Raw genomic sequence first — 13,477 nt, forward strand, 5'->3', positions numbered from 1 at the left:
CAAAATAAGTTGCGAAAAACACAGGCTACGAGCGAAATTCCATCGATGTTACCGACACAGCGGCAGGGAAGATCTGAGGAATAGTTGGAATGGTTCCAGGTACCTGGGTAGAGGGCGCACAGGTGGTTCACCTGACTACCGATAGGCGATTGCCATGAGTTTTGAAATTCTGCCGTGACGTCAGGGACTTAAGCTATATATATAACTACCAGGTAAGTTAGATGTTTAAAAATTAAAAATTCTGGAGTAAATCTATACCAGATCTCTTTAAAAATCCTAATTCGGTACAATTTAAATTCCATGAATTTTGTAGATTTGACATACCAGTATTAATCTATTTTAGCTCTGCCCTGTCACTCGATCGTCGTTTTACTATACCATGCACCTGGTACACTAGGTTAGGTCAAGTCATCTGCTAACTGAGCAAATGTCAGAAATGTTTTTAAGGCACACATCAAAACACAGCAAACAACTTTCAAGTCCAATATGCGATAATGGTTTAAAGTTAAATTTTGGTAGAACTAAGCAATAGCTCCTCATGGGGTATTACCTTGGAAATTGACTTTTTCTATAGTATTTTGGTCGCTTATCAAGCATTTACCATTATTTCTTGTCGGTCGACTGTAATTAACCTGTAATTAACCTCAGAAGTTGTACACTGGCCATCCTGGAATGCTATCGCCCATGCGCAGTGTTATAGGGGAGCTTGGTAAAAAGTACCAATTCCTTCACCGGGGCCCCCCGACTAAATAACATGGCCTGCTGGGTTAGATTAGGTTAGCGTATGTTAGGTTAGTATAGTTCCCTTTAGAATAGGTTTCCTTAGCCAATCCCTTCTTGAACATATGGCTCCCTAGTGACTTGTGCATGCGGAACCATTCCATAACAACAATATGGCAATCCAGTCTTTCTCCCGTTTCCAAAACCCTGTGTTCCCAAAGGATCCCCAACCATGTTGGGTAGATACGATGTTAATAATAACTGACTGACAATAAACAACACCACCTCCTTCATCAGCAACACTAAAAGTATAGGAAAAATCAACTTCCAAGGTAATGGGGCTAGTCTGTGCAGAACTCTTACTTACAAATACCTAATCTTTCACCATTTTTAATGTTGCATTAAGGTCATGGGAACCCGGGACTTGAAGTTCCTAGCCTGCTCAGGGAAGAGCCTCCAATGTTAAGGGAAGGTTGGGTTATGCTGTGTCCCAGTATTTCTAGGGGTATTAGTTTACAAGTTGCCAATACACGATATGAAATTGTAACCTACATTTTTGAAAAGACCCCCTCATCAAATTACGACTTATGAGGTAAGACAATACCTGTCCCCCACCCCCTCCATAGCTAATGTGGCAAAATTGTAACCAGTAAACACCCCTAGGTTACATGGTATTATTTTATATTGGCAACTTATAAAATTTTACCCTAAAGCCTAATAACTCCGCACGGAATGTATGGAATGATTCCGCAAATACGAAAGTCATTAGGAAGCCAAATGTTCAAGAGGGGATTAGATAAGGAATACTATTATAGAAGGAACCATACTAACCTAACCCAACCTAGTAGGTCATGTTACTTAGCTGGGGGGCAGAGCCCCTTGAACCCCCAGGTAAAGGAAACCGCTTTTTACCAACAGCCCCCTACAACACTGTGCATGCACATTAGCATCCTAGGATGGTCAGCATACAAAAACAATCAGTTCTGGGGTTAATTACAGGTTAATTACAGTCGACCGACAAAAAATAACAATAAATTCTTGATAGGCAACCAAAATACTATAGGAAGAGTGATTTTAAAGGAAATACCCGACACACACATAATGCTTAGTTCTACATGTGTCGCTGCTTAAATGGCTTTGATCTTCTTATAAGTGGCTTTAAATATTTATGCCAGATGGAGTTTAAAGAAGCCCCCAACCGACCAAAATAAAAACAATATTAAAGCTAACTGCAACGTAACTGAAACTGTGAGATTACCATATCCTAGGCTTAACTGTATAGCATACTCTCAGTTAACAAAAAGGGTATGACTTGATCACCGGAAGACCTGACGATTATTTAAATATATATTTTTAATGCCCAAGCCTACCCAAATCTTATGATGCCATCAACTGTAAGTTCAGTTCACAGCAAGCCTGGCCTACCCTGTTCTAGGTGAATACTCAAGAGTAATACATCTCTTACCTCCTGTCATACCATGCCTCAATGTTTCTGAGAGCTCTTTTGTACAAAGAACACACTTTTCTCGTGTGTGAGATAACCTCAACTTGAAGAAACGACATCTTTCTTTCGTTTCTCTGGGATGTCGTCGTCTTCACCGACGGGAATATATACACGTTCGAACTCCTTCAAGTTTATGTAAGATTTATTCAAAATATAGTTTTAAAGCGTATTAATTCTACAAACTTTACAAAAAAATTACTATAATTAACAAAATCCGTATACAATTATATAAAATAAAAGACTGTAATGCTGGGTGAGAGTAATTACCAAGATTTATTTGTAACAAAGACCAAACTAGTAGAAACGGACACCTTACATGCCTCTTCTTTAACAAAATTAATAAGACTTGGATGGTAGACTATGGAAATCAACGTTGTCGCTCCTGGTTGTGTAGAGTAAAAATTATGCCCTGCTTCCTTTGATAGTATTTTTTTTCCAATTATACATGAAAATTTAACGTACGACAATTTGCCTTAGACGCACATCGGATATAACTTCGTATTATTTCATAGGATTCATTTAGTTTCAGATTACACGAACATTTATTTCTTTATAGATACGACTGATAGAACTAGACATTAAATGAACGTTTTTTACGATTACAGCAAATTTGCAAATATATTGTATATGGTAATTTGAAGGAATAAATTAATAAATGCAATATATATTGTAACTTTGCTATCATTATAAACATGTTGAATTTATATGCTGAATTGTTAGTTTATAAGATTTGGACATATTCTTTAAACATAAATCTAAAAGCATTACTAATTTCACACACACATATATATATATATATATATATATATATATATATATATATATATATATATATATATATATATATATATATATATATATATATATATATATATATATATATATATGATATATATATATATATATATATATATATATATATATATATATATATATATATATATATATATATATATATATATATATATATATATATAATTTCACTAATCTTGATTTTATGATGCTATTCTGAAAGTGCCAATTGATTTCAATTGTTGAGTAATCCATAGAATTCTGTACTCTGCAAAAGAATTTCACCAGTATTAGGGATCAAGCTAGCAGGTGTAAATCTTATATTTCATTTGAGGATTTTGATATTATTGTATGAACTGCTGTTGATGATCCCATCCTTATCACTGAGAAATGAACAACTTGTTCCCTCATTCAGTAGCTGTATTCCACTATAACGCTGTCCATATATGGTAACGTTATATTGGTTTTAGTCATTTGTTTCTAATCCTTTGTAACTTTATCTCTGATGTTGAATTTTCTTTAAACATTGGCAACGAATAAAATGTAAACCAATATATCAACTACTTTTCACTCTCTTCTTCATACTTCATATTTAGCTTGCTAGAAGCCAACATACTACCAACACTATGAACTTCTCTAATTAATACTGGAACTCTCAAAATGACAAATATCGAGATAAAATCTGCGTGAACTAAATTAGAGGTACGATTTTAATGCTCATAGAATACAACCCAACCTTAAGAAAATTACTGGAAAACTGGATCATCATTTTCGGTTTTACAATTTTTCCCTTTACAGAATTAGATTTCTAGCGAGTTCTTTCCCATTTCTTCTACTATAACTACTTTATAAACTTTCATTAATTCTCTTTTCATTTCATGAAGCATGAACCATCCCACTGGGCAGCATCTGCCATTTTCATATCTTTATCTTCTCTAACAAACTTTCCCTACTCATCACACAAAAAACAACTCAGCAACTTAGGTCTCAATCTATTTTGCCAACCTGACACAACATAATGTATTTCTGTTACTTCCTTGCTGGTGTATAATCTTCACAATACTCTCAAACTATGAATTTTACCATTTTGTATTCACATCATTTCTGAATATTCTCAATTTTCCTAAGTGACAATGTCTCAGAAGCATACAGATATCCAGTTCTTAATGATGCATCATAGATTTTTGTCTTTTGCTCTGTTTTACCTACCTATCTCCAACAAATTTCTATCCACGACATATGATGCTGTTATTGTTTTTCTTGGTGTTTGCTTGATTCCAGACTTACAGTCCATTACCATGGTAACAGGAGTGTTGTACCTCTCACAGGTTTGCCTTGTCATACAATATGATCTTGGTTCTTCTTTTCATTATTAGTTCTTCTTATGCTGACAAGTATAAAATTCCTTTATTCCATTTCTTAAGGTAACTCTCCCAATTCCATTTCCTTTGCTTCCGTTCTTGTTAACACAACCTTAGTTGTGTTTACTGATTTAAATACTCTCTCTGCCATTCCACTTGAGTCATAAGGAGAGCAGCAAAAGCAGAGAATGAAAGAATGGGCAAGCAGATTTTGACTACAAAACATGAGATTATCTGGAGATTTAAGGTCCATGAGTCACATGGAAGGTGACTATGTTTAAATGGCTAACTCTCTACCTGTAAAACAGAAACAAGTAAGCTTCTAGTGGAAGACTAAAAAAGTATTAGTAGATGTGACTAAAAACATATCTATAGAAGAATCACTTAATGATGACAGGAGAGCCTAGCAGCCTTTCATGTTAATGTAAGGAAGCTCAGAATATATAAATACTGTACTGTGCACAAGCATGCAATACATCAAAATATATTCACATAACATTAAGTATACAGTATCATAAGCATTTTCTGAATATAAAAATAATAAATGTGAGATCTAACAATTCAGAGAATACAGTACCTCAGTACATAAACTGAATGCTACAAAAACCAGGTTGGAATATTTGCAACCTACGAATCATAATCATCATTCAGAATTTCTTGTTACGTTTCCTTTCATTCCATTCTCTTTAATTCTGTACTTTCTATATGAAGCAATGTTTTATTATCCCCCAAAAATGTATGCTGAACCTTACTGATTATAGCACTACAGAAAACTCCCACAACCAAAAGCAATGGGGACTTAAGAGTCTATGCAAAGCATCATAAGCACTCATTGTTCAATAATGTCAAGATCAAAACCTTAAACCAAAGCATGAAAACAAATGTGTGAGCCAGTGCATAAAATAACACTGAGAACAAAAAACAAAGAATCAAACATAACCCATTATGGTGAATCAGGCAAGAAAAAACAACTACATAACATATATTACAATAACTGAAAACTGTTACATAAAATTACTACATCCAATTAATCAAGGTGACAGAAAACTAAGTCCAATATAGACATTCAAATTAGCAATACTGTACTCAAATTACTTGCTTATGGAAACAAATGAAAAACAGTACTTACAGCAACACCCCGTGGCAAGTGACACCACTAGCCTGGAAGCCAGACACTAAGTAAATACTGTTATAAATGCAAAAACACTATAAACCACCATCATTAAGAAGTATGAATGTATGATATTAACCTACGGTTTGGTCATGTTCAGTATGGTCTTTGCCTTTGAGAATCTAACAAGTTTGTGTGACTGCACAGCTCTTTGCATGAATTAAGGCTTTTCAGGACTAACTGGTTTGTAATGAACAAAGCTCTGTTTTACATTCTTTCTTCATGAACAGTACTGCCCACAAGCCAATATTTTTACATTTTCATAACTAATTGCCACTTTTCCCTTCTACTAATGTAGCCATACCTTCCATCCTTTTAACACTTCATCAACTGTGATACAACTTTTCCAGTCTTGAATGTTGGCATTTTGTAGCCATACCCTTTCAGATGTCCAGTCAAGGACTGCCATAACTTGGCTGTGCTAAATGACAACCTCCTGAGTCTTTCCTCACCAGGGTGAACTTGGGCTGCTTCTGCGCTGATGTTCATCTCCAGGTACACAGCTCTCACAGATAACACCGATTTCAAGTTTTCTCAGTTGGTGAGGCATCCCAAACGCTGGTAGAGTTCAACTTTAATCGGGGGCCAAATGAGGTAGCAATTCTCCTATCGTTTTCATCTCCAACCAGTTACAAGACACTTGATTCTCACAAGATGGCTCAAACAGTTGTCTTTAATACTAAAATTTAAATCTCAATTATTAAATTATTAAACTGCATTTCTTTAAAAATTTGGCAAATGGGTACGTCAAAAATGTTGAAGATTCTGACACATTTCCTTAATTCCCTTAACAGAATGGAAGCAAGTCATCCAGTTCCTCCTTAACTGCCCACTTCTGCAACTTCTGACCTTACTTCTCTACTAAGAACCTGGAATCTCTCAGAAATCTGACTGTACAAATCAAAGCCTACTGGCCATGATAGGAGTGAGAAGTTGGTCTTCAGTAAAGGAAATCATAAGACATTCCTGACAACTACCTCCCAAAACGCCATTTTTAACCATTACCATACTCTCCAGATTTCATGAAACATGCCATCCCTGGAAGAAGAACAGTCAGTGGGAGAATAACATCCACACTTCCTCCTGTCCCTCTAAACAAGGGCCTTCTGAGGCATATGGCATCAGCCCTTCCTGGTGCAAAAGGGCAACTGGTGACTCCTGGCTGGAGTTGTCCTATTGGGGACAGAAGGATATGAATATACAGGAGTGCTGGGCATCCTCATCTGCCTGTTCTGCTGATACGAGTAATGACCAGGCTGCTGGCTTTTGACTGATGTCAATAGTTATCTGGAAAGGCTTGAATCACTATCGAAACTCAATGATGGCTGCCCGGGTTGCTATTGAGGTCAGTTTCTCAGTTTCCAAACCAAATTCTCCAGGAACATGTAAAAAATACAAGCCTGGCCTACTGCCTTTGCAATGTTCTACAACTTGGTTCCCTATGAAAGCTGGGCACCAACCATTTCTGATATTTTGCTATGGCCATGATATCCCTTAGAAACTGCACTATCACATCAATCTCTGTTGGCAAAAATGTGACTAAGGATAGAGCTACTGATGAAAATGCCTGCAAAGAATGTGTGCCTTGCAGACAAGGGAGGATGTGCATGTGACAAGCCATGAAAATTATATACCTTACATAGACGGTGGTCAGGAAGCAAACAGAAATTACCCCTACCTTCCATCTCAAAGCTGACATTTGAAACAATATTCATTATGATGTTGGCCAGAGTCCGATACAAAATATGGCAGTTTGGGTCAATGTGGGCTGGGTAGGTCTTAGGTTGTGTGGCTGATACCTCTTTCTGTGCTTATGCTGACTCTCCAATCCAAAATTCTAACACCAAATCTAGTATTTCTGAGAAGGGTTCCTCATCCTGCAGGTCATGGCTACCTCAGCAATCAGTTTAGCTGAATCTTGTCCTCCTACAAGCATAGTCTGTCTTCGAAGTCATAGCCTGGTGCAACACTAATCCCCAACAAGAGTTAATGTATTCTGTCAGACACTTTCAGTGAATCCCAGGAGGTCACCTAAGAGAAGACCTCACTCAGTGATAACAAGTGGGACTGCTAAAAACTACGACATATCTTCTAGCACTCAATCTTTCCTTGTTGAAGCACAATTAATGTTTGCATCTCAGTTCCGAATGACATTCTCCACTGATAGAGGAAAGAGTAGGAGGCAGAGTTGCTATCCCCAAAGTCTCATGGCTGCATTTGCTCCCAACAAGGAGCTTATGGCCCTAAACCTTTAAAAATGGCTTCTTGTACTTGTGGTTCCAAGTAGCACAAGCACCATGTTACTGCCCATCTTTTTCTGTCTAATAGGCACTAAAGACCATGAATGTGGGCATATATGAGTGATAGGGTTGTGCTAAGACAAAAAGAATCTAAAAGTTCTCTAAATATAATATAGCTTATGACTGATAACATTATTTGTTAACATAAATAGCCTTCAGATAAACACACCTACTTTATAACTGATTTTCTATAAAGAAAAATCTGAGCAATAATTTGAGTTAAAACACCACCATGTCTGTTTCATACTCTAAAATTATGGTAATCTTTTATACTTTAAAATAAAGTTACTTGACTAGTGAAAAATGACAAACATAAAGACTGATGATTAATGCAGCTGGTTGACAAATAAACTGCTCAGAGGCTATTACTTCTGAAAATTGTTTCAAACTTTTGAAACATATATAACAAAACACCATACTCAAAATAAGAACTTGGTACTTCATAAATTATCAGTTTCAACTCCTGTAAGAAGCCCACATAAAAAATATAGGTATGAGTTTTAAAATGAAACAATAGAAAATATACTGAATATCTGATTAAATTATTTGGTAACACAATATCAAGCCTTAAAATTTCAACCCTGCACTCCACATCAAAATGTCAAAAGTCACCACATTCTGAAGAATGCATTTACACACGAGTTGATTTTTTTTACAAAGCTTTATAATATTACTTAAGATGTACTTTATGCACAGCTGTAACTAAAGTTGATGATCATCATTTATCATTAGCAAAAGTACCAAATAAAATAATTTACTTTTTACATCAATAAATACTCTATCAAATAATATCAGTATAAACACTATCAACTGCATTCAAAGAACTTTGAATTTGGCTGTGTGGGCTTTGACTGCAGTTGTTTGGTATATGTACATTTACTATGCAACAATTCCTCTTAATTTAGGCCTGTATGATGCAAAGCCATCCATCCTCACTACATGCATCTTTGGAGGCTGAAGAGAAGCATTAGCAGGATATCTCCGTCCTGCAATATCTATTTCAAAGCGAGACTTGCCCAAGATGTACTCTGGAGCTACAACTTTGCCATCATGATGCTTCACCCATCCAAGGCATACCATTTTATTCAGGGTAAATCCATATCTGGGAAAAAGAAATTGAGACAATCATTTACCAGCTGGCTTTTTAAGACGCTGAATATATTCAAGAGAAACATAAACATAATCTCACCAGTACTCTCACCCCTCCACTTAGGTAATATAAACTGTCTGCTGGAGTAATGATTTCCTCTCGTATAGGTTCAGACCTCATGCTGCCATAGACTTACCAAAGTGTGTTACCTCCCTCTGATATTCAAAATCTGGCAACTTATGTAAATCAGAATTGTTATCACTTTAAAAATAAGCTCACACAATCACTCTCACCATTATGGAATATGCTAATTACCTTTATTAAAAATCAAAATAATTTATAAGTTGCATATGTGATGTATTTATAACTCAATTAAACTGCTGCTTGCAGGAGCCCAAGCTAACACTGTCATATACTATTCTCCCAAGGGTTATGTGTAAGACATGTCCAGGCTATCTCTATCTCCCTTTCATCATTATCTCACCTACATACAGAACTTTGTAATTTTCCTTATGGTATTTCTGATTCTATCCTGCCATAAGACTTGTAATGTTCTTCTTAAAATCCTGTCAATTGCATATCACAAAAAAAGCAGAAACACAGAAGAAATCCTGGAGGAAACAGCAGCTTGTCCATTTTCAATGCAGCCGCACAAAAGAATGAAAAGGCATCACTTCAGCAACTGAAAAGTTGGCCAGGCATGCACAACAAGATTCTTCTTTGAAAAGCTTGGCTTTGTGGGTCAGAATGAATTCCCTACAGTTAAATGCTATTTATGGTTAATAAGTCTATGGCAGTAATCAACATTAAAGTATCAGTTTACATGAAAGGCACCAAAAGTAATGAAGATCTATACTCACGCTGATGAAGTAGTATTGCCTACATATATGCCGTTCCTATAAATAGGTTCTCCTCCCCATGGCCATATATCTTCATCAGGGTCAAAACTTTCGTCTAATGTGAAATGAACCAAACGCCTTGTCATGCCCTGATTGGCCTGACGCATGAGAGCAAATTTTCCAATAAAGTATTCTTTCTGAAAAGTATACAGAAAAATGCACAGACATTAGAATCAACAGAAAAAACAAATACAAATCATCACTACACTTCAAAAAAATGTTAAGATTAAACATCAGCAAGTTCTATTCATATTAGCAAAAGACAAACATGTTAAAGCTTCTTATTGCACAAAACAAATATAAATTTAAAACCTCTCCCTGTGACATTATTCTGACTATTTACCAATACATAATATCACTCTTATGACGTCAATATTTTCCTTAGATGTTCATGATAGTTTATAAAACATTTATCTCCTCTGGGAAAGACAGTAACAACAACTGAAGTCAAACCAGAATGTCATGAAACAAGGTTGCCACTATCAACAACGCAACTTTTCCTCCATTCCATGTTGATCTCTGCATTCCTCCATTCAATGTATTTTAATCTAGTCATCAAATCTCATTACTTATACAAACCCTCTGAGGTTGTTGCTGTTTGATTTTAAATTAAACTGGCCTTGCAACAACATTGGTTACTCCACTCTCAAAATATAAGATCTGGTGCCTATATCACGATTGTTTTATGTCAAGTAGAAACTTTTGTCCTTGCACTTGTGATATCATTTCATTTAAGTAAAATTTCTGTTCATTAACTCTTCTTATATTTTAATCTAATCTCTTCAGGCATTTTGCAAGTTCTTTGCAACCACTGAGCCCAGTATTTTCTTTATATGAAATTGTGTCCCTTCTGGCCAATAATTTGGCATATCAAATTCATCACTGCATGTTACACTCCATGTCGTATTCCTGTTTTTTGTCTTTGACAACAGGAGCTTCAAATTCTTCTGCACTGTTCCCCCTTCTATACATATATGATAATATAGTGTAGTTTTCTTGGCTTAGTTGCACCAATTGTATGGTGCACTGCATGATCAAAACTATGATTTTCTTCCTTTAAAACTACAGGTGGACCTAAAATCACTTCCAAGGCTTATGCACTTGATACTGTGGGGAGCCTTTCATTTCCAGTCATCAGAGTTGGGTACAAATAAAAACAGCCTTAAGCTACCAACCCTCCTGACTTGACATAAGGATATGGCAACATGTCAGCCACATCTACACTATTTGTCAACTTATGCAAGAGCTAATTAATGAAATTACGGAAAAGTAACAATGTCTCAGATCTACTTAGTGCTTCATGACATTTCTGTTTGACTATACCAGGCTAATAGCCTAGGATGTAAGATATTAAGTGTGAGATTTAATTCTCTTCTATTTGTTTAACTCACCAGGATAAATCCATTAGCCACATTCCTTGACATCTGAAAATTTTTGGACATACTCCAAGAACTAGTAAAATTCTCTTCTATGATTAAATTCACTATCATCACAGTGAATTATTAATGAGCCATTCATTCATAGAGAATTACTCTACTGATAATTTCATTAATTCCATGCATGGTGACAGACAGAAATGAAGCTTAAATAGCCAGATCAAATGTCATTCAGCCTTATTATACTAAATACAAAGCAGGGAAAAGTTTACATTCAAGAGCACCTTACATTTCACTTACATTTAGCTTGACCTTGTACCCGCGTCCAACTTCATAGGGTGTTACAGAAGAATCCAGCTCCTCAGCCCAAAATGGAATAAATTTTTCAACTCGTAATGATCGCATTGTCATCATACCGACGTTTCGTATCCCATAATCATGACCAATCTGAAATACAGATGTATATAAGAACAGGAATACATATAAAAATGCACAAAAAGGTGAGGCTATGAAAAATGTCACTGCTAATTATATGAATAAGATAAAAAACAAACATCATGGAAAGCAAGTAAATGGTAATGGAGATTATGAAGAAAAATCACAATAAAAGCATGTGATTATTAAACTTTACACTGCTGCCCCTCTTCTATAAGACATTTTCATAATACTTTATGTTTTAGATTCACAATATCCATACTTTATTCTATTTATAAATCACTGCTTGTAGCGCAGCCAGCTAGCTAGTATATAGAACAGTATACAGCTGGGATCCCTCAACACGTTTTGCGTACACACAATCCATGATGTTGTGAAAAGAGAACTTCAAGTAAAACAGTTTATATTCATGAAAAAACATTTTAAATTTTCCGTTTTACATAAAATATGAATCTTTCATTTTAATTAGGTTGAGTCACTACTCTGCATTCAGACAATGTGGAAACATATACTGTAACTTGTTAAGATCTATGGCACTCCCAGAAAACAGACTCCCAGAGGTATGCTAACTGGCTCAGTTAGGGCAAAACAATAGGAATCATCAATACTAGACATGAAAAAAAAAGTTTTTGAAATTCTGTCAAGCATAGCTTTCCTGTATTTTCACTTTCACCAATCTCAAATCTATCATCTCAGAGTTTTCATCCAAGCAGATCTAGGCCTTCAGTTCTTCCGATGCCAAAAAGAAGATCAGCTATTATTGTCAAGTCCTATTCTTCCAGGGGTGGTCAGGACATGTGTAAGTCATAATCGTCTCCCTTTCATGATTATCTCATCTACATATAGAACTTCTGTAATTTCACTCTACCTTGCCACCTGAATCCTAATAATCTTCTAAACCTTGATTCTCAAATTTAGAAAAGCTTTTACATATAGTTTCATTATTACTGTACATGAGTTACGTCTGTACAGCAATGTAGATTGTACTAAGCTAACATATTATCTTTATCATGCAATTTCAATCTAATTTCCAAACCTTATTCAGCCTATCCATTGTTTGATTTGTCTTTTTCAAGAGAACTTGTAGTGGATATCTTTGTTCCTAAATATGAGAGAGATTAAAACTCAATCCTTTCACTATCTAGCATTATTTCATCTGTGCATATTCATATTTTCTTAGATTTAATTTGCATCCCATATCTCAAGATGTATGCTACAATCTAATACACAAGCTTTGTAATCTTGTAATGTTCTGCTAATGAAAACATTATCAGTATCAGACTCAAATCCCAAAAGGAAGCTGAATGAAATGCTGATGGCTATTTTAGTATGGTATGTCCCTAGAATGGTCATTAAGATCAGGACAAATGACCAGACATGCTTTGTTTTTAATTTTTCATATGTTGTATTTTAATAGATAGCTTTTGCTATCACAATTAATTCAAGATCCTCTTTTCTTGCCAAGAGCAACTGGATTTGCTGAACAACAGCACCAATATGCAGTAAATGTGCCATGCTGTTAAACTTCTCAGTTCTAAACATCTTTTACTACTCCCATCGTTGGACTAAGGAAAAGTCTCCCTGCGGAAGTTGTGCAATTAGAACCTCAAATGTTCAAGCAAAGATGCAATGCATTACTGTACTACCCTAAAACAATTTAGCTTGCACTTAAATAATTTACTTATATTTTTAACTATATAATTATCAGTTTATTAATTTGTTTTTCCTGCTTTTCTTTTCTGATCTCTTCTTTCTATATTCCTGATATCTTCTGTAATTTCTCTCACATAAACACCATATTATTTGGAAGCTTGTATTTTAAGTAAATG

At 35.3% G+C, this 13,477-nt stretch overlaps 2 protein-coding genes across 7 annotated transcripts in view; both read right to left on the bottom strand.

Moving 5' to 3' along the window:
- Positions 1-2,347, bottom strand: part of ND-B22 (NADH dehydrogenase (ubiquinone) B22 subunit) — a gene marked incomplete in the record, with an annotated part of 5,167 nt that extends 2,820 nt beyond the window's left edge. The window contains 1 exon segment of the mRNA XM_067098041.1: positions 2,185-2,347. Within this exon segment, the coding sequence (XP_066954142.1) occupies positions 2,185-2,283 (99 nt within the window).
- Positions 2,348-8,366: 6,019 nt separating this feature from the next.
- The window catches only part of LOC136835014 (pyruvate dehydrogenase phosphatase regulatory subunit, mitochondrial-like), a 75,968-nt gene continuing 70,857 nt past the window's right edge, over positions 8,367-13,477 (bottom strand). For all 6 annotated transcript variants that reach the window (XM_067098047.1, XM_067098046.1, XM_067098045.1 and 3 more), the window contains 3 exons: positions 11,514-11,660; positions 9,799-9,974; positions 8,367-8,950 (listed from right to left, as the gene is read on the bottom strand). In XM_067098047.1, the coding sequence (XP_066954148.1) occupies positions 8,728-8,950; positions 9,799-9,974; positions 11,514-11,660 (546 nt within the window). In that variant the 3' untranslated portion in view covers positions 8,367-8,727. The remainder of the gene's footprint in view (positions 8,951-9,798; positions 9,975-11,513; positions 11,661-13,477) is intronic.

The sequence above is a fragment of the Macrobrachium rosenbergii genome, chromosome 54 (assembly GCF_040412425.1).
Source record: "Macrobrachium rosenbergii isolate ZJJX-2024 chromosome 54, ASM4041242v1, whole genome shotgun sequence".
NCBI classification, from domain to species: domain Eukaryota; kingdom Metazoa; phylum Arthropoda; class Malacostraca; order Decapoda; family Palaemonidae; genus Macrobrachium; species Macrobrachium rosenbergii.